At 36.4% G+C, this 27666-nt stretch overlaps 1 protein-coding gene across 4 annotated transcripts in view; it reads left to right on the top strand.

Moving 5' to 3' along the window:
- Positions 1-27666, top strand: part of MINDY3 (MINDY lysine 48 deubiquitinase 3) — a 67118-nt gene that overhangs the window by 26578 nt on the left and 12874 nt on the right. For all 4 annotated transcript variants that reach the window (XM_067291756.1, XM_067291755.1, XM_067291757.1 and 1 more), the window contains one exon: positions 26775-26847. In XM_067291756.1, coding sequence (XP_067147857.1) covers positions 26775-26847 — 73 coding nt within the window. The remainder of the gene's footprint in view (positions 1-26774; positions 26848-27666) is intronic.

Below are 27666 nucleotides of genomic sequence, written 5' to 3'. Positions count from 1 at the left end.
TTTATTGGGGTAGAGGGAACAGTATGCTTTAGAACACCATAATTGTCATGTGTTCTGTCTCAAATATCTATAGTACAAGAGATACTTAAAAAGAAAATAGTTATGTATAGGAGACTGTAGCTTAATCTCTCTGACAGTACAGTCAATCTTTAATATGTAACTATAGATTTGTGTCCTAGTTTAAAAATAGCTATCAGTACCATTATAGTAATTTTTAATATTTATTCTAACACATATTCACTGTAATCTGTGGAGCATATAAAAGGTCTTTGCGTTAAATTCTCAGTTTATAATCCTAGACCAAATTTTCTCAAGAAACAATTTGTATTTCTCTAGTAGCAGATAGTAAATTATTTTCCTTACATTTTTAACTTTTCCTTCTGCAAGCTTTTTTCTGCATAGAAAGTATTTACTGAGGTTAAAAAATGGTACTTACTAGCACATTTATTAGTACTTATTAGAAGTAGATTTTTCTCTAGTCATTATCTTACAAATTAATAACTATTCTTAGATATCAATCCTGAAAATAAATACTAAAACCTGTGACAAATTTAAAGCCATCATTTCCTCAGCTGTTGAAGTTCCTAAAAACTTTGGCCTATCTAATCTTTAAAAATGGGAAACAAAAGTAACAGATTTTCTAAAAAGTACATATTAGCAGTGTGTTATTTCCTGCAGCAGTATCTCTGTAACTTCAAATAAAAATTAAGATTCTTTTCACTGAATTAGTCCATGTTTTGTCTTGCATATTCCTGTGCAAAAGACATACTAGAATTTACACAAATTTCTTGTCTGATAAGTGTTCTTTCCCCACTATTCTATACTAACAGAAAAATTTATACCCTCCCTTGAATATTTGTTTTCTGCTTTACTATCTTACCAGAAACAGTCTTTTCTAGTGAAGTGTTTGGATTTTGAATCTTGAGGTTTTATTGATAATTTTTTCAAAGGGAATTATACCATCTAAGCTGGTATCTCATTGTATAGATACCAGTCTGATGCAAATAGGCCTAATCACTCTGTTCTACAATTCAGTTGTACATGTCCAGAATGTTATTACTTGTTCTGATGTTCTGCATCTAGAATGCCTGTTTCCGGGCAGAAATCCATTTATAGTGCTCCTTCTTTTAGGATTTTGAGGGCTGTTAGCTGGGTGTGAAGTAACTGAACATCAGTGTCTGTTGTCTCCAGTACAGCTTGGTTCCTCTTTCTTCACCAAACTCCATTTATGCTGTGGACAATTTCGCCTTGTGATTAATATCTTAGGAATTACAAAGCAGGAAAAAGGAGCAACATGGGCTTGGCAAAGAGTCCCCCAGATAGTCTTTTGTTAAAGATGAATGAGTTGAATGTGTGTGAAAGTTCCAAAAGTCCTTGAACACATGCTTTGCATGTCTAATTTTGCCCTCTCTAAAGTCAAGTTTGGTGGACATTTCAGATGGAGCAGAGAAGTCACAGTGGAAATAGTGAACTATGTTGGTGATGCGTTATTTTATAAGTTGAAGCTGCATGTCAAAACCTACAGGACAGAATTTGAATTTGTTGCCGAAGGGTTAGTGGGCAAGCTGTTGAGTGTGTGCAGTTTTCTAGATGGTGCTTGATACTTCCATCTTGATGGTGAATTTGATTACATGAGACAGAGACTTTCAGAATGGAAAGAGAAAAATGGAGAGAGGAGCCAAAAGCAGTGCAGGTTAATTTTAGACAAAAAAAAATAGAGCTTTAATTCTCTCAAGCTGCATGTGATTTACAGGAGCCTAATACTTATGTTCATAAGTGCAAGAACATTAGGCTGCAGTGAACAGAGTGGCAGTCACTTTTGTAGCTAGCTGAATAGTTGGCCTAAGAAGTCTAGAAAAAAGATTATCTTAGAATGCTGTCACTATAGACTGACAGTGTGGAAACGGGAACAGGACAAAATCTTCATTACTATCTTGGGGACCTTTCTTGAGCAATGGAAGTTGAACAAGCAAAATATTTTAGTCCAGTTCTGCATATCACCCTACTCAAGGAAGATTGGCTTCTGTCCTTCAGTATGCAGGTGCTTCATTCAGATTTTAAATTTCACTTGAAGTACAGCAGTAAACTGTTCTCTCAACTATGGGATGAAAGACCAGCCACCTTGCTTTTTTTTACCTCAGAATATTTTTAATTAAATACTAAAAATGTTAGAGAGTTGTCTGCCAGAAAATATTTGTATTACCCTAAATCTGAACCATTCTCCTGTAGCTGTGACTTTCAGAGAAATGTTTTTCATTTATCCTTTCTAGAGTAAATAAATGTCTTCCAAAGCTGCCACTCTAAAACTTTTTGTACATTCTCAGTGGATTTTATTGAATGAGCAAAATGCGACACAGCATCTTTGTGCTGAAGATCCACTTAGTGTCTTAAAGTGAAAAGAAAAACTTTACATAGTTGGGCTTAAGCTGTCTAACTGCTGCTGCCTGAAATAGCCTTCAACAGTGAGAACTGAGTTAATTCCTAGTTTTAAAACAAGTCTACCAATGGGTCATCAGTCTTCTCCATTATTTTAGGTACTTAAAAGAATAAAGATTTTATTTCTTTATATGTGTACATTGTCTTTACCACATCATTATGTTTAGTTTAGCATCAAAACTCATTTGGGATGTACAGAAGTATTATTATCCCCATTTTACTACTAGTAAATGGAGGTACAAAGAAATGACTTAAGAAATATTTTCTTTCTTAATAGTAATTTTGGTCCAAGCACATTTTATCAAAGAGTTTTCTTCCTGGGGCTTGGCTGAAAAGTTGGGAACTTAAGCAGCCTTAGCTGTTTTCCAAGACTATTCTGATCTGACATGAGTGAATGCGGTCCCTCCAGTCTTACCTCCCTCCTTTTGGATATAAAAAACCTTACTCTTAGAGTAAAGATGATATGTAGCTTTTACAGATTGATGTGTCTTTTACAGATTATTTTTGAGCATGCTAATCTGTGTGGTTACAGCTCTGGAAAACCTGTCTTTGGGCAGTTATTTACCTTTAGATATTTTGGAGGCCACCTCACAGATGCAATGAGTTGAAATGCAGTGGATAGTCTCTTCTCCAAAACACGGAAACATGAGAATACCCATCATAGTGTTTTGGTCTACTGGCAGCCACTTCAATGGAGGAGTTCTTTCTAGATCAATGAAAATAGAATTCTCTGGAAACACCTGATATGAAATTTTTACCCCACATCTGCCACATTTTAATTTCTAAGATAGGCTGTCTTGACCAAAAATACTAGATTGTTCTACAGATGAGTATGTAATGAAGTTGGAAGGTCATATAAAGGTTTATATTACTGAAGTAGTTCTTTGGAACTCTGATACTTAGATGTGTATCATAATAGAGCTGAAAAAATTTGTGTGAATACTTTCTTGTGGGGAGGGGTGAGTGCTCGTGGGGAACCATAATTAGTACTGGCATATTTTCTTTTTTCAATTAGGACTGATTGTTTATAAGGCCGGAAAGTTGCTTGATGCTTAGCAATCCAAACTTAATTTGTTGTCTGAAAAAAGATAAGGGTGACTATTCCTCCTAGTGGTCATGGGCTCTGCATTTGCAACAGGATAAATTTTTCCCTAAAAAAAAGTGAATATGCAGGTTCTTCACAGACAGCTAAATCCAAACAGACATCATTTCTGCCCCTCTGTGCCCTCCCTTCCTTTCACTGAGTAAGAAAGCTCAAGTCGCCTCAGGCCAACAAAAATAAACAAGGAAGCTTTCATTTAACACACTAAGTATCCTGTATGCTCTGTCAGATAGTGCTAACGCAAAGGGACAGTACTGTAAGTGTCCTCTAAAAAATCTACTTTAAAACTACACAGTCTAATATTTTTTTTATGGAAGGGAAAAGAGAAGGAGAGAATTGGGCAGCTCTAATTTATTTAATATAGAAAAAAGGCTGTGATGTTTAAGATCAAACACTACAGTCAGTTCTTGGTTATTTAAATGATATTCTAGGAAGTTATGACAAGCTGAGGCTATTCAGTCACTGTAAAAAAGAATACAAGCAGGTTGAAATGTTATGTGAAATAAAATGAGAAAGTGTTTCAGTGCAGACAACAGAAAGAACAAAAAAACATGTTAATAGAAAGAACTGCTTTCTAAGTGCTACCTGCCAAAATGCTAACCTACATGTTCTGGAAGTTTGAATCCAGGTTCTTTGAAAGTGAAAAGACAACATGGAATGTGTCTCCAGTGGCTTCAGGTGATCCAAATATGGGGACAGTTTTCGGTTGTGTAAGATTTTTTCAGAAACTTCCCTATTTCATTCCCATTTCAGGGAGCACAAAGGCCATGACAGAATCAGCTATCCACTTTCAGTTACAGCATTGTAGCGTTTCTAGGCTTGAAGAATCAGATGAGCAGAGGAAACTCCTGACTGAGACATCTAAGTTGCAAATTAATGCTTTACAAGGAAAGTGTTCCTGTTTTGCTGTGTTCAGACTGTTCTTATGTTTTTCTGATGATTTGTTTTGTTTTGTTTTTAACTTCAGTTGCTGTTATCTATTCCACCATATTCTCAGGGTCTTTCTTCAGCATCCTTCTTAATATTGTCCCTCGGAAGAAAGGACATTCACTTCTCTTCCTAAACAATTTTTTTAATCAAGTTTCAGTAGAGGGAAATCTGAGCAAACACTGATATTGTTATAGGAGATCCTGAATTTGGGGCAATGGTGTCTACCAAAACTGGGCTAAGGAGGAATATTATTGGCTACAATATTTCATCTCTGAACATCAACAGAATGTTGATGGCCATGAAGGAACATAAGGCAGAGGTGTAAAAAATTCGACCATTAATGGTGTGCGTTAACAATTCTGATCTTTCATAAAAGTAGCCTCATATATATGCAAATGAATTATCCATTAACTTAGGAACTCTTCTACCTTGGGGAGGTACTGAAAAATATCTACACCCTTCCTTTTGTTTTGTGCTCCCATGACAGGTGAATGCAGATAATCAGATTTTGAAGATGTCTTTGCAGTTCACTTCAGGAAATCTTTACAGAACTTGTGGTTTTGCAGCCTTTCATTAAATAAGTAGTGGAATTGATTCTGCTTGGAACAGTCCAGATATTTGGTAGAGAAAAGACAAATGGGTAAGGCATTTGCAGAGATAAATTCTGGGCTAGAGCAGGGTTTTAATTTTCTGTGTGCTGATTATCAGCAGAGACACAAATGCCATTCTGTTTTCGACAATAGCTCTCACTTGATTAAATCAGTAGTGGATCTTTAGATATCTCTATCAGCTGCTAGTGTAAGACTTATTATCTGCAGAAAACCCTTAAAGTGAATGTTAGAGCACAGTGTTCCCTGTGGGACCTGTGGGCCCCCAAAGAGAGGGTAATTCTGCTGGTTGGTTTAAAGTTCATAGTATGAATGCTGTTGTTAAACAAATGGATTTAAATTCTTCTGAATAACACAGTAGTTCACAAGGATTGCTTTGTGTAAATAGTTTCCTAGCAGAAAGGCCAAGTCTTTTTAGAATAATGGTCTCATAGTTGGTAGGGAGACCTCAAAATATTTTTGTAAGGTATCTACCTTATTCTAACTTCGCAAGATCTTAGAGCATGATTGTGACACCTTATTCTGCTTTTTGTGGGTCTACTCCAATTTTACTTTTGGATAAGTTTGTTCCTACTACAGCTGCATATTTCTCTCTGAGAATAGGCCTTCTGGTGAGTTTCTTAGTTTTGTGTGTTTGGGAGGCTTTCTTGGGGGAAACCTGTTGTGCTTTTTTCATTCAGGTAAGTAATTCTCACAACAGTATTTACCTAGGTAAAGTCTAGATTTTAATTTCTTTGAAGCTGGTGGAAGAACATCTTGAGATAAGGCCTTCCTTCCTGCCAAAGACTAGTATATTTGATTCTGCCCCCACGCTGTATATAACTGGCTGTAGTGCTCACTGAACAGATTTAAACACCTTACCAATCAAATAATTTTTATGGTAAGAATTGGCACACTTGTTAAATGCTGGTGAATTAAAAAAACTGTTGTTAACTGAGTAATTTAGGTTTTGCCTTCTTTGCAGAATGTTTTCACTTCTAGATCTTTAGAAAAGTACTTGAGCAAACTTAATTTTAGTAAAGACAACGTTAGCATGCTAGTAAATTTTCTTTTATTCATAGACAGGCTTTTAAAATGGCGCCATCACAGGGTTGTGGGGTTTTGTTTTTTGCTTTTTGAGTTTTTTTTTCCTTTTCCAGCTAGCTTTGCTTAAAGGAGTGTTTCCATTGAAAATAACAATTTACTGCCTCAGTTGGTACTGGTCTTACTTTTGTACAGGTCCATTGCTTCTAGGGATATATCCAGGGTTGTAAACCAACTGAGCTGGTTTAAAATATTAATAAATAGTGGGGAAAATTACAGAGGAACTGTGGAAAGTATTGAAGACGCTGCTCAATAACCTCTATCCATGCTATGTAGAACCATGTTGTCAGTTACAGCTGTGGTCCTGGCTGCGGTAAAAGCATGCCTGTATTTGAATGTAACCGTTTTAAGGAGCTGTGCCTTGGGACAGCATTGACTCAATCTAGTTCAGCTTTGCAATAAATTATGCCCTAGCTTTATAAATGAGAATGTAACAACCTGACTTGAAGCACATAATCTTGTGAGGGAAAAAATTATTTAAATTTTTCATTGTAGTAAAAGACATCTTACACGTGATGCAGTAGTGTATGGTTTGTTTTTAATGAAACAAGCTGATGATGTCCTTGTACCAAACATGATGGTAGCTTTATTTTCTCTAAAGATAACAAGTCTGGAGCAATGTCATTTGTGATATTTCTACTTTCTCAATTTTTTTCATTGGTAACCTAGTTCTGGCTTTAACTGGAATTGGCTTTCATGAGAAGCTTTAGCCATCACGTGATCTTTGGCATTACTCAGGAGAAACACTTCTGCCTCCTTTCATTTTTACCTTTTCCCAGATTGTTGGAATGAGCAGCCAGCTGTGATTGCTGCAAGGAAAAAGCAGGTCTCTCTGCCTCCTCTTAGTTTTTGGTGGTCTGTACTTTAACTGTACCAAGAGAATTTTTAAATAGTGGAGAAACCAAAGAGAGCTTCGTTCCTTTGAATGGTTCTGCCAACTTTCTACAGGAATATTCTTTTCACCTTTGTTGCACATGCATGGGGAAAGAAGAAAAAGGCCTGAAGAGGCTGGCCATGCCCTCTCCAATCCTAGAAAAGAGAGGAATGACTAATTCCCTCCTTTCCACTTCCCCAAAATCCCTGTGGGCCTACAAAGACTCTTGGAGAACTCTGGACTTCCAAGAGGGACAGAGATGTGTAGAGGACAACAGAGAGGTTGGGTGGGAAGATTGAGGTGTACACGTCTGTGGTAGACAGGTGGGGCTGGACAGCAGAGCTGGAAGGTAAGGGCTCAGATCATTGCACCATAAAAAAAAAAAAAATCTAGTAAAAGATGTTACAGAGGCGAGATCATATTCTAATGCAGTGGACTGAAAATTTAATTAGCACAACAGTAATTACATTGGTAATAGTGTAATTACCACATACATTGTTATGTGATACATAAAGAGTCAAGAGATTCTACTAAAATTTTCATGATTATAGAGGGCCTGTCTTGAATTTTCCACTTTTAGGGTTGGTGATATGGGATCTTCGGTTGTTCCTGCAGTGCCAAGTAGAACTCAGGATAACTGAGGGATACTCAAGATTTTTGACTCTTTTAGGTTATTTTTAGAAGGGTGGAGTATCATGTCAGTCCCTCTGACACAGTTAGAAAGATGCCTTGAAGCAGCTATAGAGATAGATTTGTAACATTAGTACAGCTTCCAAAAAACAACTAAAAAAAAAAACAACTAGAAAGAGCAAATCATAACTGTGGACTCCAAGGTCACATGAATGAATTTTGTATAGACTGACATATAGTAATATACCCATATATGTTGAGGAGATTGCATGTGAAAAGTAAATTAAAGAGCAGTCTGGTGGTCCTCCACTTCTTCAGTGGTGGTAAGTTCTGGTAAGGAAGCTGATGTCTTTAAACACTAGCAAATTAATTTGGGGGCAATGGTAGACATTTTGGGCATTAATAGCAAACCCTCTGAAATGAGATCTTACAGGAATTAGGTCAGGTTGCTGTAAAGTTTAATTGCTCTTGTCAAAAGTGCTGTGCATCCCATGATAATAAGTAGTAATCATGAGGAACCACTACTTAAATCATAAAGACGTAACTTGGTTATTAGGTTTTTGTATCATTTATTCTTAAATATCAGATTTAGAAATTGTAATTTAAAGATCATTAAGCTGAGGACATAAGGCTCTGAATGTTAAGCTAACCCTTTATTTGGGATTTACTCTCACGGAAGAATGTATTCACTGTGTTTATCATGATTCTCTGACTAGTTCCAGCCATTTAAAAGTTGTTCTTAATGTTTATCAATTTTCTGAAGTTTTAGAAATTTTTAACATGCATCACATACAGCTTTCATTATGGTCATTTAACAACAGTGCTTGTGCTTGGATGTTATAGATGATGAAATGTGATTGTATATGTCTCTAAGCAAATAAATTATTTTCTTTTTGGGAAAAGACTTCTTGTCCATCTGTTTTCATTCAGAAGTGGAGTTTTAGTTTTTATGTGTAAAGTGGTTAACTCCAAGTGGAAAGAGTTGAAAGTAGAGCTGCTTAGATGATACCACTTTTCATGTGTATGTATTTGAGCTGTTCAGACTTCTGTGTTGTTGAATTCTTTCTCCCTAAACGTTATGCATTTTTGGTACAGTTTCCTGCTAAGGCAGATGAGAGAATGACTTTTTTTTTTTTTTTTTAACTGTCTGCTCACACTCTGCTTCCAAGCCTAGATGAAAACTTGTAAAAATGGTGGGGGAGAAGGGGACGGATAGTTCTAGCAATTCCAATAGAAACTTTTGATCTAGTGAAATTTAATCTTAAAAAAACAAAACACCTTTAACACTTGTTGCATGAGAGGCCTTTTCTCTTTTAAAAAATAAAAATAAAAACAACAGCAACAAACAACTTTTTGTAGACCCACAAATGAAAAATGAAGAAACTCCCCATGAACTGTTAAATGATCAATTTCATATATTTTAGGAGCACTTCAGAACTGGAAGCTTATGAAGAAAATGTTCTTAACTAATTGCCATGAATATTACACTAACAATTTTTAGAAAAATTGTATTCCTTAATCATTTCAAGTCTATTTTAAATACAGTTAGGAAGAAAAATTATTATAGTCATCTATTGATGCAGTTTTACAACCTTCTGGTTTTCTTCAAGCATGTAGTCAGTATACTTTCAGTTTACAGTTGATATTGTCTCAGTTTGCAGTTCAGATGGTTAAGAAATAAACTTGTCTGAGCTTTAAAAATTGGCAATAGCCTATGGGAATGTATTTAAGACTGATGTGGAATCATCTCCATGAAGTAATTATTTTTACTCTAACATAAATAATATGTGGTTTCCAAAAGTTATTTTGCTCTATTAATGCAATAGATTGTAGTGGTGAATGTATAAAGCTACTGTTGTGAAAAACGTACAAAGCAATACAGAAATCATGGATCAATTATTACCCATTTATAGGCAAAGCAGTCCTGAGGTTGTATTGTCCTTTTATTCATATTAGAATGAATACTACTTTCATATGTAAAATGAAATTGGGGAGTGGAAGGTAAGGGATTGGTTCCTACCATAAGAATACTCATTAGCATCTAGAGAATTTATAGCCTCCCATTTTGGCAGAGTATGAGCAACATACAGGTTGTATGTTAGCCTTTCATTAGAAAAGCTGAATTTTGAAAGAAATGCATTTCAGGTGGGTGGGCTTTTTTTTTTGTAGTATATGCAGAATGGTTTGCAAATGGTAAACACAAAGTCCATTGCTAAATGTAATTTTATAACTTGCAAGTCATTATATCAAGTAAATTCTGAAAGTCAACATACATCCTAGAAAGGAAGGCTGAGAACATCATTGTATCATTCTGTATCCCTTTTAGGTGTGAAACCAATGTTGGTTCCAGCTATATTTGATACAATAGAGAAGACATTGGGCCTGAGCCATCACGTGACGGGTAGATATTCTGTTTTTCAAATTTGGAGGAGTAGGAATCCCAGCTCTTAATTAAAATATGATGAATAAACTGATACCGTTTTTATAGTATTGTAGTTTTAAAATATCAATCAAATTGATATTTACTGGAACTTGGTATATAAAAATGAAGCTATTCCTGATTCCAACTCAAGCGAAAAAAGAAATATTGATGGCTTTTTCTCCATTTGCTTCTTCCACTAGCCAGGTGCCCGACCTTTCCAGATACAAATTCTACTCAAATCTGCCATAATTACCACTTTAGTTCTGTTTTCAGCTAATAAACAGCAAAGCACTATTTATGCTATTGCCTGGATAGCAATGCAATAGGATACAGCCACCAGTAAGTAGAAACTTGGTTTTCTAACAATGCCTTTTCTAATATACAAATGCCTTCTGATCCGTTGCATTACAAGTTTACTTGTTGGTTGCAAGGCACGTTCACCTCATTCGGTGCATTAACATTTATCGGTATCTTGATTCTGCATTTGGCACTTGCTATGTTTGCAGCTGTTCTGGTTTGCAGGTGACATTTTCAAGCTAGGTTTTGTTTATGTCTTCGTGTAATTGTTTTACAGAGCCCTTCTTCCTGTTGGCTAGTTGTTACCAAGTATTATGCAGCACAACTTAGAAGCTGTCAGACACTGAAAGGATTCTAAGTTGTTGCATATGTTTCTATGAATAGCTTACAGCAGATCTTGGCCTGAAAATCAACTCTGCTTTAAAAGTCTTTTTTCTCATTTGTGTGTTTAAGCTTTGGCTTTTTAGTGTTCAAAATTATTTTACACCATCTTTCTGAGTGTATCTGGATATTTTTCAAATTTATCCACGATAATTATATTACCATTTTTTCTTACTTGCGCACTGTTGATAACAGAGCGAGTATTATTAAACTCTAATGAATTTGTAGTTCATTCAGTATTTGGGAGTAGATGGAGAAGAGAGGCATAAAAATTCTCTTTTGTTCCTTTAAAGACTTTCTAAAATCTTAGCCCAAAAGCTATGGCTTTCATAAATTTACTACACTTTCTTTTCCTGCTTCTTTACAAATTATTGACTAGTACACAAAGAATTATGAAGAAAATACTGGTTTTCTTAGTGGATAGTTGGCATCAAGTGAGAAGAATAGAAAGAAGTGTTCTTTTAACGCAGTAGAATACTCCTTTTCAAAAAGTATATGAATGCCATAGTATGTTCCAGTGTTCACATCATTTTTTGGCTTGACTGTGTATTTATGAAAGAGATAAGACAGAGGTGAAAGATACTGTTTCAGTCTTAAGATGCTGTCTCAACACATGGAGAGGAAAAAGCTGGATTTAGTCTGCATGCTTTTTCAACAAGTATATATACATGATTATCAAAGTTGCTAAACTAACACAAGTCAACAAATAAACTGATTTAGAACAGCTGATAATACATTCAGAGTCAGTGGCTGTCTTCATGGAGTCATTCCAGACAATGGAATTTAAAAGAGAAAGTATATTAAGATATTTCCACATGTAATGTACTTTTTTTAAAGAGGAGGTCCCGAAATCTAACTCGCTGTTTTCCAAAATATGTAATTTAATGTTTGTAGTATCACAACGAAGAGAGATGATAGGTGAGTGTAATGCATAACTTTTCCCCATTTTCCATGTATCCTTATGCAAGGTCATATGTAGAAATCACAAGGTGCAGTAGTGCCAGGCACACACCATCCATTCCTTGTTCCACAGGCAACCTTCCTTGTTATTTTCTTGTCTAATTACCGCCCACAAGCTGCAGGAATTGTTTACAGGCTAATGATATTGAGAATATTATTTTACCCATTTTTTAACAAGACTTAGAAATGGAAATCCAGTATGCACCACATGACCAAATAGCAGTTCCAGAATTAGTGTGAGAACTGATGATATAAACCAGGTCTTTTGATTTAGAAAATGAGTCAGCATGAATGGCTGTTAATCTGTGCTTGCCTGTTATAATAGGTGTTCTAGATTATTTCCTCAGATTCTCTTCCTCTCCCATAGAACTTTTCTTTATCTTGAAGTCATAAATGTATTATAGAGCTTATGAAATAGAGAGCTTTAAGTATAGTTATTGAATCCTCATTCGAGATATTTTAAAGTAAATCGTGCTTACGGTAAACAACAAGGAAATAATTTTGTGACTATTTTCTGTCTCTGATTTTCCCACACACACACATTCCTTACTCTTGTCTCTGTTCAGCCTGCTATATTCCTGTGCTCCCAATCCTACTGGTCTAGGTGCAGGGAACTAGAAACACTAAATGAGACTGCCAGCATGACAACATATGCTTCAGTAATAAAAACGTTCTTTAAAATAGTAACAGTTGTAGTCTTGTTCTGAATCTTTATGCCAAACTCTGCTCAAAACTCTCCCACTAGGTAATCATTTGACATGATAGACTGAATTTGTGTGCAGGGTCTCTATGTTTCCAGGAAACTTTAGATAATTTTACACATGGTAAGAACCTGATTGAAATCAATTTAATTTTTAGCTGTTGTTTGATTCACAGAACCTTAATGATTGTGACAGCTGTTGAATCCCTGGGAACAGTAGAAAGAACCTGTATACAGCATCTGATTTCATTCTTTACAAGTATGATCACTAATACCCTTAAATCCATTTCTAACCCCTTTTTGAAGTGGTGGGAAATGTTTTTTACATCCCTTTGTTTGTCTCCTTTTATGCTGATAGCAATTTTGTTGTGTACAGAATAACACCTTTGACCTTCTCTGATAAGACAGCTCTATTTTCAGGTTAGGGTATGTGGATGAATAAATCAAAAGTCTAAATGTGGACAGAGGAGGGGAAAAGAACTCAGGAAAAAAAGAAAAGAGAAACTGTCTATGGTGGAGGAAGCTTTTAACTCTTCTTAGCTGAGCTGCAGTACATTTAGTGATATTTGTTATTTCTTTCTTCCCTTATGTAACATCAGAAGTCACATTTGAATAAATTTTTGGATAACATGTTTATTTGTATTTCTAAAATTGAAGTAACCTCATTTCACTTTTTAAATGATATTTTTTTCCCAGTGTTGATTTCTTTTGTTTTACATGAGAAGGCTATAAAATTTATTTATGCTTTCTTATTTGAGTTTGTATTATAAGAAATCCAATGCCATTTTGGTCTACTAACTGATGGTTTCAGGAATCTTTATATGCATATATATTTGTATATGTACTTTAAAAATAACTGTTGTGTTACAAAGAACTGCCAAGGTTGCCAATAGAAGACATGAGTAAGTTAAAGGTACTTTGATGGGGTGATATAGAAACAGTAGTGATGTATTTAGAAAATAAGTTCAGTAATGCCTACCTATAGCTAAGAAAGCTACTGGTAATTGGTGTGATGTGAGATGGGCCTTAATGTGTAATACAACTTTAAGGAGGAAAATGACTCCAGTTTTGTATTAATTAAAAGATTGAATGTTGCTCAGTAGCTAATCGTTCAATTACACTACTACAGAATTAGCAACCTGGAATGCCATATTCAAATATGAACATAAATGCCAATACTTTTTTCTGTAATATGTGAAAATGAATTTGTAATGATGTTTGTGGTATTTAGTATTTTCTTCATACTGTACATATAGCAATACTTGTGCATATAAAGATTCCCTAAAATACCACTCAGCAGTGCAAAATAGCAGTGGACTACGTGACTTTACTAATCTAGTGTTTTCTTAATTACTTTGTAAAGCTCACTCATACATTTCACATGTAAAACCATAAGATATTACGGTTAGCAGAATAATTAGCCAGGTTAAGATTTGTCCTTTAGAAATAATTTTGTCATACTTGAGTTATAAAATAATTAACCTTGTCCATTTCCAAAAACATTTCATCATTCCGGATTGAAGCAAACCAGAGGGTTTTCATCATCCCAAGGGAGAATTTCATGGTTTGAAAAAGTAAGTAGGAAAATGAACTACACTTGAAGCTGAGTTCCAGTGTGAAGTGTAGCTTTCATTACTGTGAGAAGTGTAATGTAACAAGCTGAACTGTATTTAGAAGGATTTGAATTTCTGCAGCATAATTTCACTGGCTTTGAACTCTGCTATCAAATGTTCCTGTCACACTTATTCGCCTCCCACGTACTTATCGTAGTTGCCAAATAGAGTTAGTTATGCCTAACAAGGGTTGTGTAGCAAATGCTTGATGTCTATAGGCTGAAATAGTATTGAAGAGTTTTCTAAAGTAGAAAAGTAGCATGATAATAAAAGTTACCATTTTATTTTGAAGTATATTGTGAAGTATCTGCATATTACAAATCACAGAATTTGTTCCCGTTCAGTTTGGATTCTCTTGGGAACAAAGCTGGCTGTTTGTGTGGTATGGTAGTCCATCCTCAAATAAAAGAAAGATTTCTAAATATGGCAGGCAACAAGTAATTGCAAAAGCTGTCCTTTCAGATTAAAATCCTGACTGAAGGGTGATACTTAATTTAGTATTTAGATAAGAACTCCAGCAAGCTAAGTTTGCTGACGTCTGGGCTGTAATTCTAGTAGTATATTTTTGCTTTCAAAACAAAGACTTTGTTCTGTGTTGATTAGAAAAATAATTTAGTAACTAGCAAGAGGGGGGAAAAAAAAAAGATATCTTCAGTCTTTACTGTTTTACAATAATCTCTCGTAATCTGTCCTCCAAAGCAGGAAACATGGTGAGGAAGCTCTTTTCTTTTTTTTCTTTTTTTTTCTTTTTTTAAACGTATAATGTTTTGTAATGTTCTTCTGTAATGTTTTGAAACAGAACACTAAAATCTGTGGCAATGTAACTGTTAAACATATACTCAGTATAGTTTGAAAATTTGTGCAGTGCTGTGACTTTTTTGTTGGCTGTCTCATTAAACCATCCTCTCCCACAGGAATGGAGGGTATAGTGTGGTTTCCATAATTTAGCTGGTAAGTGCATGGTAAGAGCGTTGCTTTCCAGAGGGATAGTCTGGCAGTGTGCTCACTGTAGATTTCTGTTACAAAGTCTTGCTCTTTGTTTTCTGTTTGCTTTCTCCCCCCAGCTTCCTCCCACCCCTGGATCAAGCAGGCTCCCTTTTCTGTCTGGGTGGTTTGGGTGGAGGTGAAAAGAGATTTGAATAAGTAGTCCATACCTTTTCATTCTGCCCTATTGGGACCTCTTTTCCATTTGCAGTACCAGCAAGGTCCCTCAGGTTCAGTGAGAGAAATGCAGTCCTTGCAATTCACTGTTATTCACAAGTGAGGCAGAGTGCAAGTAGTGCCATTGCTTCCTTGCAACCACCTTGTTGAAACAAATTGTTCACTGTGAATATTTCACCACCACCAGTTCTACCCTTTGATAATTTTCAGAGAAACTGTGTCATCTTTTGTTCATGTCTGAATTATAAAACCATTCAGGTCTGAATTACAAAGCCTGTATTCTGTTTTCTGACCCATGATAAGAAGTCTTTGCTGCCTTGGGAGGGATGTACTTCCTTTTGTCTCTTCCTCAGTCCAGGAAAGGATTTCATTTTGACTTTTTCTGAATCCCAGATAGACCCCAGCCCTATTCTGGGCTGAGGAGGAAGCAGTACATGATCTTTGACACCTGCCATTCTGAAGTGGAAACAGTCATAGCTGTAGTCTATTGTCAGATCAGTTAAGGACTTTTTCCTTTGGTTCCTCCCTGTTCAGCTCTCAATCCAGGAAAATCTTGTGCCCCTTTAAGTATTCTGTGGGCCTTTTCCAGTTGCTTGGCATCTTTTAATACCTTCTTTCATGGAAGATAATATGGCACAGAGCAACCTCGTATTCCATCAATGAGAACAAGAGAAGCATTGTAAGCAGTCTGTACAGGATACTTAAATGGCTGTGACAAACATGGGCAGTGGCCCTTCCAACCAGTTGGTTACATGGGTGATATCTTTGAGTATGTATGGGGGTTGTGAACTATTTTTCATTGGCCAACTCTTTGTTCAGAGCCAGACTGGTATTCTTTTAAACTACCTTGTGTCAAATGACATCAAATGCTTTGGTATGGACATAATAGACAAGGGCTCTAGGATTTAATTTCCTTTGCCTCATCGTAGTCCTCCAACTGTCTCCCGTTTCATGGACGCTTCTCACAAAAGTCTGCTTAAATTGGCAGTAGATGCTTTGTTGATGAGTGTTTTGGAACCAGTTTCTCTATATCTTGACAGGTTCAATAACATCTATTTAGTGGTGCCAGAGAGGAAGCAAGATCAAAGACTCATTCTGAACTTAAGCAGATTGAATTTCTATAATCACGCATTCAAATTCAGAATATTGGCACTAACCAGTATTATTCTGGCTATTTAAGAGGGGATGGTTTATTATTTTCAGATATTTATTATCGAGCTTGCATATTTTGGAAACACAAGTTTGACCTACCACATTTGTCTCCATTTTTGTTCTTGCAGGGGTCACTGCTCCGTTCAGGAGCCATTCCTGTGGTCTTTCTGTACCAATTCAGTTCTTCCTATTTTGGTAATAATTGCCTCTGATTTGAGCTCTGAAGGACTGTCCCTCTTTCCTTGATTTGATAATCAGCTCCTAGGAAAACCTGCATAAAAGCTGATATTTAATTCCAAGCTGTGCCTGGGTTGTGTTTAATCATCTTTGTCTCAGTGAAGAGTCAAAAGCTGAATTTTAAATTGTTGCAAGCCATTGAACCGATTTTTACTTTTCTAGTGATGAGAGCTTTCCTGCTTGTGCACTGATACCAGTCCATGTTAAATTGTACTCTTTGGTTGACCTCCTTGCCAGTCTCTACAAGTATAGCAGTAAATATCGCTTTTAAGACATCTAACCTCTTTTGCATATGTGATGCTATATATGACACTTAGTTCATTGCCTCCAAATAAAGCTGCACTCGGTGTATTCTCCCTCAGTAAGTAGGCTGTTATTTCTCAGGCTCTGAAGACTGTTTCATTAGTTCTAGCTTTAGTAGCAGGATCCCTTCACCATTTGAAGAAGAATCCTTCTGTGTCCCTCTGTCCTCCAGGGTAGTGACATTAGATACAATTCTTATGCATCTGGAAATTTATTGCAAATGGATTACAGCTACAGGATGAACTGAAGCTTTAGAGCACTGGATTTGAAATGCATTCTGGACACATGTGAAAGAGCTACGCATTCAAATGATGATGTTATAGTTACATAGTACCTCAGTGGAATTGTATGAAGTTCCTTTTCTCCTTTCAAAAGATAATCTCAATATGGAGTTGGTTCATAAACATGACCTTAAATGTCAGTAAAGTTCTTCCGGAATGAGATTGAAAGGAATGAGATTCTTGCTTCTAGACCATCCATGGGATGCTTATTTGGATAGTCTCACAGTACTAGGATTGATCTGAGTTGACCTGTTTACTTCCTATGCTGTTAAGAAGTTCCACTTCTTTTGGTTGCATTTCTGATAGCATCCTTAGTTGAAGAGACAGATGTTGAATTTCACTCAGTTTGACTTGTCCCTTTCCCTTGAGTCCTATTCAAAGTAAGGTAGAATAGGACCCTGGTGATTTTGACACAGTTAGGACAGTTTTGATATCGGGACCTCCTATGATCCTCCTAAGTTCTACAGAGTCCCCACCATTACTTCTGGACTTAAAACAGTTACTAGACTATCTGATTCATCTAGACTCAAAAATCTCCACAGCATTGGATAGTGGATAGCTGTCTTTGGAGGAGGACTTCTGTTCCTCTCCAGGTTGAGATCTTCATAAATGATAGGAATATGTAATAGACTCCTTTTCATTGTCCCAGATGGATCAAAATTTCATCTTATTGTGCCCACCAGTCTGTTTCTTCTACATCAACTGCAATTATTTAGAGTATCTTTTTTAAAATGCTTAAGTTGAGAAAAGAGCTAAGGGAGAGGCTATATACTATGCCAGCCATTATTTTACTCAACTCTTTGTGGGCCTATATTTTTACCAAATGATTATCGGATTTTTGGTGTGGTCTCCCCTGCTCCCAGCATCTGTCAGAACTCCATCTGTACCTTCAACAAGTGTTCTGTTACCTATGAAGCCTGGAAGACTGATGTGAACTTTAATAAAGCAATGTTATTTGTGCAAAGGAGTATGCAGTTGCTCCACTGGGTTGTTAGTGGAACAGTGTAGTTACTTTAAATCATGCTAGCTTGAAAATACACATGGATTGTCACTTAATGATAGATTGCTTACTGATGATCAAATTTCTTTGAGCTGTCTAGTTTACATACATGTCTGTCTGTTTCTTGCTTACTTTCCCACCTCTCTCAGAATCTTCTGCATTCCAGAATGTTTATTTTATACTTTGTTTTAAGGAGTTTTTTTTTTTCTCCCCAGTTGTCAGAAAATTGAACAGACAGTGGGAATGTTCCACTATATACTTGTGTTGAATGTAAAGGGCAGCATTTCAGCATGTCCTCTGAAGATACTGCAAAGGAGGGGAAAAAAACAGATCTCAAGTTCCAAGTAGTACTATATGTTATTTTAAGATCTCTTAATGGTAAATAAACTAAAGGGTGGGGAGACCATGTTTCTTGTCCTTTCTTTGAGCTCCGCATGAGGTATAGGAATATGTTATTATCTTTTTGCATGATTGCATACTGCATTGTTGCTCTCTTTGGCCTGTATACACTGATAATGTTAGGCATTACAATTCTGAAATCCTACTTTATAAAGGCCAAGTAAGTAAAGCAAACTGTTTTACTCAGTAGATGTGCCTTGTGCTTGAATTGAGAATCTTGATTTTGCTTTTGCTGTGGGAAAAATCTGTACAAGAGCACTGTGAGGTGGGCCTCCTCTTGAGCCTTTCTTTGGAAGGTAAAGGTGGTGGTGGGGGGGGAGAACTACATGCCAAAACTAATTATGTGCTTAATTCTAACACCTTGTCACGGGGAGGGAGGTTATCATCATCATCATCATCATCATCTCTGGGTTTATTGCAAACAGATTTATTGAAGATGGCTATACAGTGTAGTCATAGCAAGCGCATCTTACTGCACATTTGTTATTGCCAGAATCTCGGTTTCTTACCACTCCAACGGTTTCTTGTCAGAGGTTCTCTTAACTCCAGGAGAGTAACCTTGAGAGGCGTCCCAACTCAAGGGGAGGTTCACTGCCATGCAGCCCGCTGCTGTGCAGGAGAGCTCAGTGGGCTCTAGGCTGCAGCGCTATTTATGGACATGGAGTTTGACTCATGGTCATACAATATTTGGTGTGGAGATATACCTTTTTTGCTGATCTCATGCTGTATTGGGGAAAATATACCCCTTTTTGCTGATCTCATGCCCATTTCTGGCCTCACCAGTTGCAACCAGTATTGCCTAGTTCCTCCTGGTCAGCCCTGGGTGCTCTCAGTTATTTGCGGTCAGCTGGGGCCTGAGATAATGGGGTGGGAGTGGGGGGTAGTTGCACTCCACCACACTTTGGGCCCGAGATGGCAGAGGGGAGGAGGGGTAATTGCACTCTGCAACACCCCTATAGGATTTTACTTATTCACACAGAATCAATGGCTCTCCAGCTTGTTCTGTGCTCCAGTGTTTCCTGTGATCTGCTTCAGCAAGAGCCAGAACTGCTGGTGCATTTATATTGGAAGACTTGAGACAGCATGTGATTGATATTAAGCGGGGGAGTGTGCTGGGTGGGAGGGGAGTCATTATAGACTGCTTAAGAATTCTGTGAATTAGAAATTCTCCTCTACTAAATAAATTAAAATGTGCCAATGCAAGTCTTTTTTCTTAAGACATTTAGAGTGAACAACTTATCAATCACTGATGTCAAGAGAAAAAACAAAGGTCTAATTCAGTTTCCTGCATTTTGAAAAACACTTTGTCCTTTTGAAATGAATATGTTTTGTGACATTAGTAAGAGCATTAGTAATTGAGTTGTATGGCTATTAGGTTTTTGATTGTTTTAATAAAAGGAATGCTTAAGTTTTCTTGAGGAATGTTTTCCGTGAAGTTCTTCATTAAGAAACACTACTAATCTGACAAATGCAAAAAGTGGATTGATTTTACTTTTGAACTTTGTTATTTCATAGTTATCAGAGTTCTGAAATAGAATTTCTTCCCCTTCAAATGATTATTGCTCTTCATTCATTTAAAGGAGAATAACAACTTGAAAGAATCAGAAGGAAGTTTTGATGTGTGTGCATGCGCATGCAGTTTGTTGCATAACATTCCTTTTGATGACACTTATGTCTTGTTATAATCCTAAACTTAAGAATTCAGTTTCAGGTTCATGAGCTTTGATTCCCTCAGTTGTACCTGATTTATACTTGGAGAAGTTGTGAAAATTTTTTTGTTCGAGTTTCAAGAACATGTATTTAGAACTCTGAGATTACATGTCATAAGCTTCTGAGTACTTGCACATTATTTTAATGCACAAGACAAGAAACGCTAACATTTTCTTCTGTTTTACTCTACTCAACATTACTTCCACTAGCCTTTTTTCCTTCCCTCTCCCTCTCTGCTCCATGCAACTTTAATGCTAGAAAACAACAATCTTTATAAAAGCACTCCCGCTTCTGGATGGTATGTTTTCCAGTAATAAATTGCAGCATTTTGGAACAAATGATACAGTTTGTATCTATAGCTGTACTGTGTTATCAGAAAAATACAGTTGTGAGTTGGAGCAAGTTAGATTTTTCATGCTATTGAATTAATTTAATTTTCCAGAACTTTGTGCCTTATTTTGCTTACCAAAGCAGAAACTAATGAGGAAAAGGTGCCTGCCTGTCTCCCTGCTTTCTTGATACAACTGTAGAATAGATGTTAGTATTAGCACTTGCTTTACACTATGCTTGGACACTGTTTCTAAACAGAAATTTTATTCATGGGCAACACAGTAATTTGAAGGTCAGTATTTGGTTTCAAGTGATGGTTGTCATTGGTCAGAGAATTATATTCTGATACTTGGATCAGTTATGGAAACAATCAACCTGAAGCTATTGGGTTAAATAACAGGAAATAGTAGAAACCATTTTGAAAAGGTAATTTATACAATGAGAATGTTATCTCTCAGCAGATATTTAGTGTCTACTAATCAAGACCAGATAAAGTCATAAGATCAGAACAGTAAACTCAGAACTTCTTAGAATTAGAGAATAAATTAGGTTGGAAAGAACTTGTAGAGCTCTTCTGTTTTAGACCACTGCTCAAAGCAGGCCCTACATCTAGCAGATTGCTCAGGGCCTTGTCCAGCTGAGTTTTGAGTATCCTCTGCATCCTCTCTGGGCAACCTGTTCCAGTGTTTGACTTCCCTCATCATTTGAAGAAAAGATGTTTCCAAATAATAACATCCAATAAAAACTTCCTTTGCGACTTTTGTCTGTTTTCTCTTGTCCTTTCACTGTGCTTCTCCTACAGGTGTATGGCTTTCATTTCTTTACCTTTCTGTTAGGTCACTGAAGACAACAAGATTCTTCTCTTAGCCTTCTCTTAAAACTAAACAAGTCTAGTTTTGTCAGCCCCTTCTACATCTCATGCTCCAGCCACCTTATCATTTTGGCTGCATTCCTCTGGACTGCTCCAGTATCTCAGCATCTTGCCCAGACCTGTACGCAGTATTCCAGATGCCATCTCACAGGTGCCAAAGAGGGGGATGGTGACTTCCCTTGACCTGCTGGCTGCAATCCTCCTAAATGTAGACCCATATGTGGTTGGCCTTCCTTGTCCCTGGGGCACACTGCTAACTCATATTCAACTTGCTGTCTCTGAGGATCCCCCCCCCCCCGATTGTTTTCTACAAAGATAATATGAACTATATTGACACTTCCGATGTTCTGAAAATGCAAGTAGTACACAATGACTATTCAAGTCAGAGTTACACAATCCCATAGTGTGAAAGCTCTTCTAAGCTGAAGCATGTTATGTAGGAGCAAGAACTTGTGAAGCCCATCTTCCACCAGGCCTTTGTCTCCTAAACACTTCCTTACTCCATTCCTTTCCCTCTATCTTGCACCTCTTTCTTTCTCCCCCTCTCCCCACACAAATACCTTCTAGACTAACCCACCACTTGTTCTCTGTGGTGGTCCACTCAACAAGAGCCAGCATGCAGTGGCAAGTCTGGGCTTGGGCACGTGTTGGTTGAATGGTTACCTATTGCCAGATGCAGTGAATAACAGCTGAGTTCTGCCGCCCCTCTTAAGGAATGCAGATCTGTGCATTTCCTCTGTGCCTGGCCTCCAGTTTCAACAACCAGTCTTGAGACTCCAATTCCTCTGTCAAAAAAAACTGAAATTGTGCAATGGATTCAGAAGTCACTAAAGATGTGGGAAGTGGTTTCAGAGGTCCTATCAACCTTGTTTTCTTAGGAAACCATTTTGAAAAAATTGCTGGTTTGAAAGCCACTGATTATAGGACTCTCTTCTTTAATGCAAGACCATGTTAAATAATCATCATGTTTGCAGATATGAATAAATTATACTTTGTAAGTAATTGTTAAATTAGCAGTGTTTGTATCTGGTATTTAGGCAAACTTTTAAGAAGTTTAGTACTTTAACATGTAGTTCCTCCATGTCTCACTCAACAATTGTATGTGTACAACTAAGTAGTCCTAATGCAAATAGATTTCATTTTCAAAGACAGTAGGTCTTTCAGTGAGGGATCTTTGTAAAAATTCATAGCCAGGATGTCAAGTAGCTTAATCATTATGTTCTGGTTTTGATTTGTAGAATGAAAACTTCTGGAATGTTTTCATTAAAAGTTACAAAGACTATTTTTTGCCTCTAAGAGTAAACACGGAATCTTAAAATAAGTGGTACTACTGAGAACAACTTTTCAAAGTAATGTAAAATGGCTTGTTTGTATATCACAAGAGCCAATGAGTGAAACAAGATTTTTAGAACACTGTACTTAGTATTGAAAATAATTATTATAATTAACCACTGATGGGATTCCTTTATGTGGAAGTTTCAATGCGTGGGATACATCAAAATACAATTCATAAGGCTGGGGGTGTATATTTTGGCACATTTGATGAAGAATCAGCCTGGGCAGCTGACATACATTTTTGTTAGACGTTTGTTGCATTTTCAGCTTTGCTGCCTGAAGTAGCTATGTTACCTGTTTATTTTTTCCAAGATGCAAATATCTGGAATATATGAACTATAAGTTTTCTGAATAGTGGAAATGAATGATATGCTAAGTTAAGGGATGCATGGCATTTGCATATACCTGGTTTAAATCTTGGATTTTTAGCTGTTTATAGGACAGTAGTCCCAGTGAAAGGTTGGAATTATTTTGAAGATGTAAGTTAGTTTATTTTTCATCATCTCTCCATGACAGGGAACTCATAATTGTCTTCCTGAAATGTCTTGCCTAGAGCATTAGCATACCACACTTTATGAATAAAAAGTTTTAATATATAGCAATTGAGTGCCTTTATGATATTTAAATGCTCAGCTGAAAAACATGGGGAATTTTAGATTACAAGTAAAGCATTCAGTGACTTATTTTCTAAGTTCTTCCCATGTACACATGTACTGAATCAACTAAGGACTGGGAAAACCAAAATGTCAGCAGAACTACACAAATTTTGTAATAGTACTATCAAAAATAATTCTATGGGTAATTACAGGAGATTAGTCTTTTTGTTTGTTTAATAGCATCTGTTTTGCATCACATGAAACTGTGAAACATTACATTAAACGACATAATTTGGGGGGAGTTAGGACAGCGAAAATTATAGTCTTTATTCATAGATTACATCAAGCTTTTTATGGAGAGAACTGTCTATTCATAAACCAAGGTAGAAGTATACTTTGCATTTGAAATAATGTATCTGTGCAGTTGCAAGTTGCTTTGGTCATATCCTTTCATATCATGGCCATTTTTAAGAATTATCACTTGTCACCTTAGCTTCATGAGCTGCTAATTCATTAACAAGAATCTGCTGTAAAAATACCACTCTTTAGGGTTAAGTCCTGGATCTAGAAATCACTGGTCATTTTGTTGTTGACAGGCTCTGCATGCTATGGCATCATCTGTTTTAAACTGAGAACTATTTGCAGTAGTTCTCAATTGCTATAAAGTGCTATTGAATTTTGATACTATATAGAGTTACTGTGCCTTGTAAGCCAGTTCTTTGGCTACCCTGCTTGATGGATACTCCTTTGTTTTCCCAAGAGGAAAATAGCCATTACAATCTTTCCATCCCTCAGTTTATTCTTCTCCTGGAAAAGGTCCAGTAGCTTACAACTTAAAAGTTGTTCTCACCAGGAGAGACTAGCAGGTGAAGGGACTTCTCCCAAATTAATTTCCTCTGTACCCTTCTTCACTTGAAGTACTCAGGTACAAGGTGATTGGAAAAGTTGCATAGTACAAAGGCATATAGCCCTAGTTTATCTGTGGGCTAGACTGCTTCTGGTCCGAGGATGGGCTCTGCAGTCCCATCACAGCAAAAGGTGGTAGTTGTGCTGTGAAAGAGCCAGTAGGCTGGAGCTGGGAAGTAATTCATTCCTGATCAGTCTGCCATGGCTCAGGAGCTAGGAGAGTTCTAGCAGAGATGATTTATTCAGTCCACCTACATTAGTGATTTAGCATGCTGGAGAGCTTCTCTTTGGTGCAGTTTTGATTTACATCTATACTTTGAGTCCTCCTGCATGCAATTAAGTGCCCAACAGCTGTGCTCAAAGCTGTTTCTCTCCTGGTGAAACCAATGCTGAAGTTGCACACTAGAACACCTTTTAGAGTGCCTCACCTGCAGCACGGACACAAGGTCTTCCAGCGCTTAGCTATGCTTCTGCACAGTGTGCATCTAGGACCGATGTTTGGCACAACCTTCATTGCCAGTAGAGATGTGATGTGGACATCCCTTAACAGGTCACAGCAGATTGAACCCTGGTCCTTCCCTCCTTTCACTGTTCTGCTTGATAATGTAGATTTTTACATTGTGGTCAAGTGGCAGTGAAGTAGCCCTTACAAGTCAAAGTATAATAAGGTGGTGATATAGAGCCTTGGAAAATGGGGCAGACATCTCGTCCTAACTTTTTGTCTAACACAATCCTGTAATAAGACCAGATGTTGGTCTCTCCTGTATGTGGAAATGAGGGGTACTCTGTAACCACCCATTGTATGCAGCATATGCTAGTTATAGGTGTGTCATTCATCTGTTCAAAATAAAACTGTTGCCTATTACTGTTTAAGTCTATGTTGTGTTTGATGTTATACCTGCTTGTTCATCCTAGGCAGCTGGCTTTCATTCAGGAAAATTTTTAAGTATACACCAGATTTCATTAGGTATAAACTTAAAATTCTTGGCTGATTTGGAGTCAGCTATTAAGAGAAACTGGGTAAGAGTGGAATTCTAGTCAAATGCATTATTTGCTTCTGTTCTTTCCCTGAAGCATTTTTCTTAATCTGTTAAAGAACAACAGGTCACTAGGTATATTTTAATTCTACGTTTTCTGATTTATTTTATCTGCCTTCCTTTAAATGAAGTAATGCTGACTTGTACAATTTAGACCAAAGTTCAGTGTCGCCACATACAGATGCAATGAGTGGATGTTGTAATTTTCTATTTCAAGAAAGTATTTCTAAGTAATCTTCAGAAAGCAGACTTCAGCTGAAACTGGAAATAAAAAGAAAAAATTATTTATAATTTAAAAAATATTTTGAGGTAACTTTTTGATTTGTAACAAATATACTTACAGTTGATGCAATGTGAACAAAAAGATGATTCCCAAGGTATAATGTCACTCAGAATAATGTCAACTCTGCCATTTCTGGTTTTTTGTATTTACTGTTCATAGAATAGCAGTATCTTAAATATCATTTTCGCTTTGACAGAAGGAGAAACTATAGAGGGAGCATTGTCAAATGCAGTGCTTCCCTCTGTACAAGTTTTTAATTTTCCTTTCTATGTGAAAAAAACAACATAGGTGCTCACAAATTTGCCAAATGAGATGTAGGATTTCAGATACCCCTAACAAGCAGTATTTGGAGTCCCATTTTTGAATTTCCTGTTCCATTTGAACATCAGAGCTTTATACTTTCTTTAAATTGAAGTATGTGTTGAGTATGTATATTTCTTACCCTTTATAACACCTTTCATTTTGCATAAATTACTTATAACTTCACTTCTTTAAAAATGTTTTTGACATAAAACCAGAGGGATGTGCTTTTTGCTGGTTTTACAATAGTAGGTAGACATGTGCCTCACTGCATATAAGTTTTGGAAAGCATAATTGTATTTGAGCTGAAAAAGTCACAGATAAATAATACATTACAACAACTGCTATTGAAATCTTGCCTTTTCATGGGGCTAACAAATTTGTTCTGCCATTCCATGAAACGGGCTAAACATTATCTGACAGCTTTCTGTCTAAATGATTTTTATGCATTTCTTTGAAGGTGTGCATAGTACACTCACTAAACTAGCATTATATCACTGGTATATGTGTGTTTTCAGATACATTAAGATATATTTTAAATCCAAGTCTACCATATTATACATTTAGTCTCCAAGTAACATTTTCTGTGCCATGATATCTGCATGAAAAGACTTAAACAGACTTTGTCTAGAAGTCTGTTAACTAATCCTTAACATACTTCTTGATCTGTTTAGGTCACTATCATCAATGTATTGGAATTAATTTTAAAGTTAATTTTTCTGCTATTGTATTTGAATTTTTATTAATTTAAGATCCTAACCTCTGTAGTGTGGCTAAATATTTCCTTAGTAATATGTATCTGAATTAAGAATATAATGAAAGTTTTCTTTTTTTAAGGATATGGCCCTTGTTGCTCCTGAAGCGCCTTCAGAACAAGCCAGAAGGGTTTTCCAAACCTATGACCCTGAGGGTAAGGGCTGTACCTCTTGCAGAAGTGAGATTTTGCATTGAAGTGTATTTATTCAGTAGAGACAAGTTTCAAATAATAATGAATGCGGCATTGTGTAGGGTTAATCTCTTCAGAAAATAGGACCATTATTTTATAAAACAGATTCTAAATATTGCACTTTCAAATGCATTGTCCTTTCCATACCAAAGTATATGCTGTTTATGCCTGGGCTCAGCACTAATTAATAACTTAGTCGTCAATCTACAAATGAAATGAAGTTTTCTGAAAACTTTGCAATAGGGAAAGTTAAATACAAGAGTGCAACAGGAAGTAGAGTTCTTGGAGCATAAGCTTTTTAAGTTTGGATTATTATCTGTAATTTACATAAGGCTTCTATACAACTTAATTTATATTACATTTCTGTAAAATAACTGATCAGCTGTGATGGCATTCATTATGAAATTCTGTTCTTAAATGTATGTGGCACATGCTAAAAATTCTCTTATGTTTTGGAAAATACAATATGTCTAACATTCAAGTATTATTTTAACGAACTAAAAGGAAAGAAAAGGTTTGCAGTCATTATCCTAGTGGTATCAAGTGGCGCTAGCTATAAATAGGTTGAATTCTGTCCAAAGATTAAACTTCAAAGTGCATGAATTATAAACAAACCCACAGTCTCTGTATCACTGCTCAATTTTTAAGAAAGAAATTGAGAGAAGTGTATGAAAAAAATGTGTTCATTCTAGAATTCTATCCTTTTGAGATAAAGATGCATAGTACTTTTATTTCTGAGTAAAATTTGTACTTCTGGAAAGCACTTTGTTTCTTTTCATAATT

The sequence above is a fragment of the Apteryx mantelli genome, chromosome 2, assembly GCF_036417845.1.
Source record: "Apteryx mantelli isolate bAptMan1 chromosome 2, bAptMan1.hap1, whole genome shotgun sequence".
NCBI lineage: Eukaryota > Metazoa > Chordata > Aves > Apterygiformes > Apterygidae > Apteryx > Apteryx mantelli.
The sequence above is the reverse complement of the archived record's forward strand: the minus strand, read 5'-3'. Positions and strand labels throughout refer to the sequence as shown.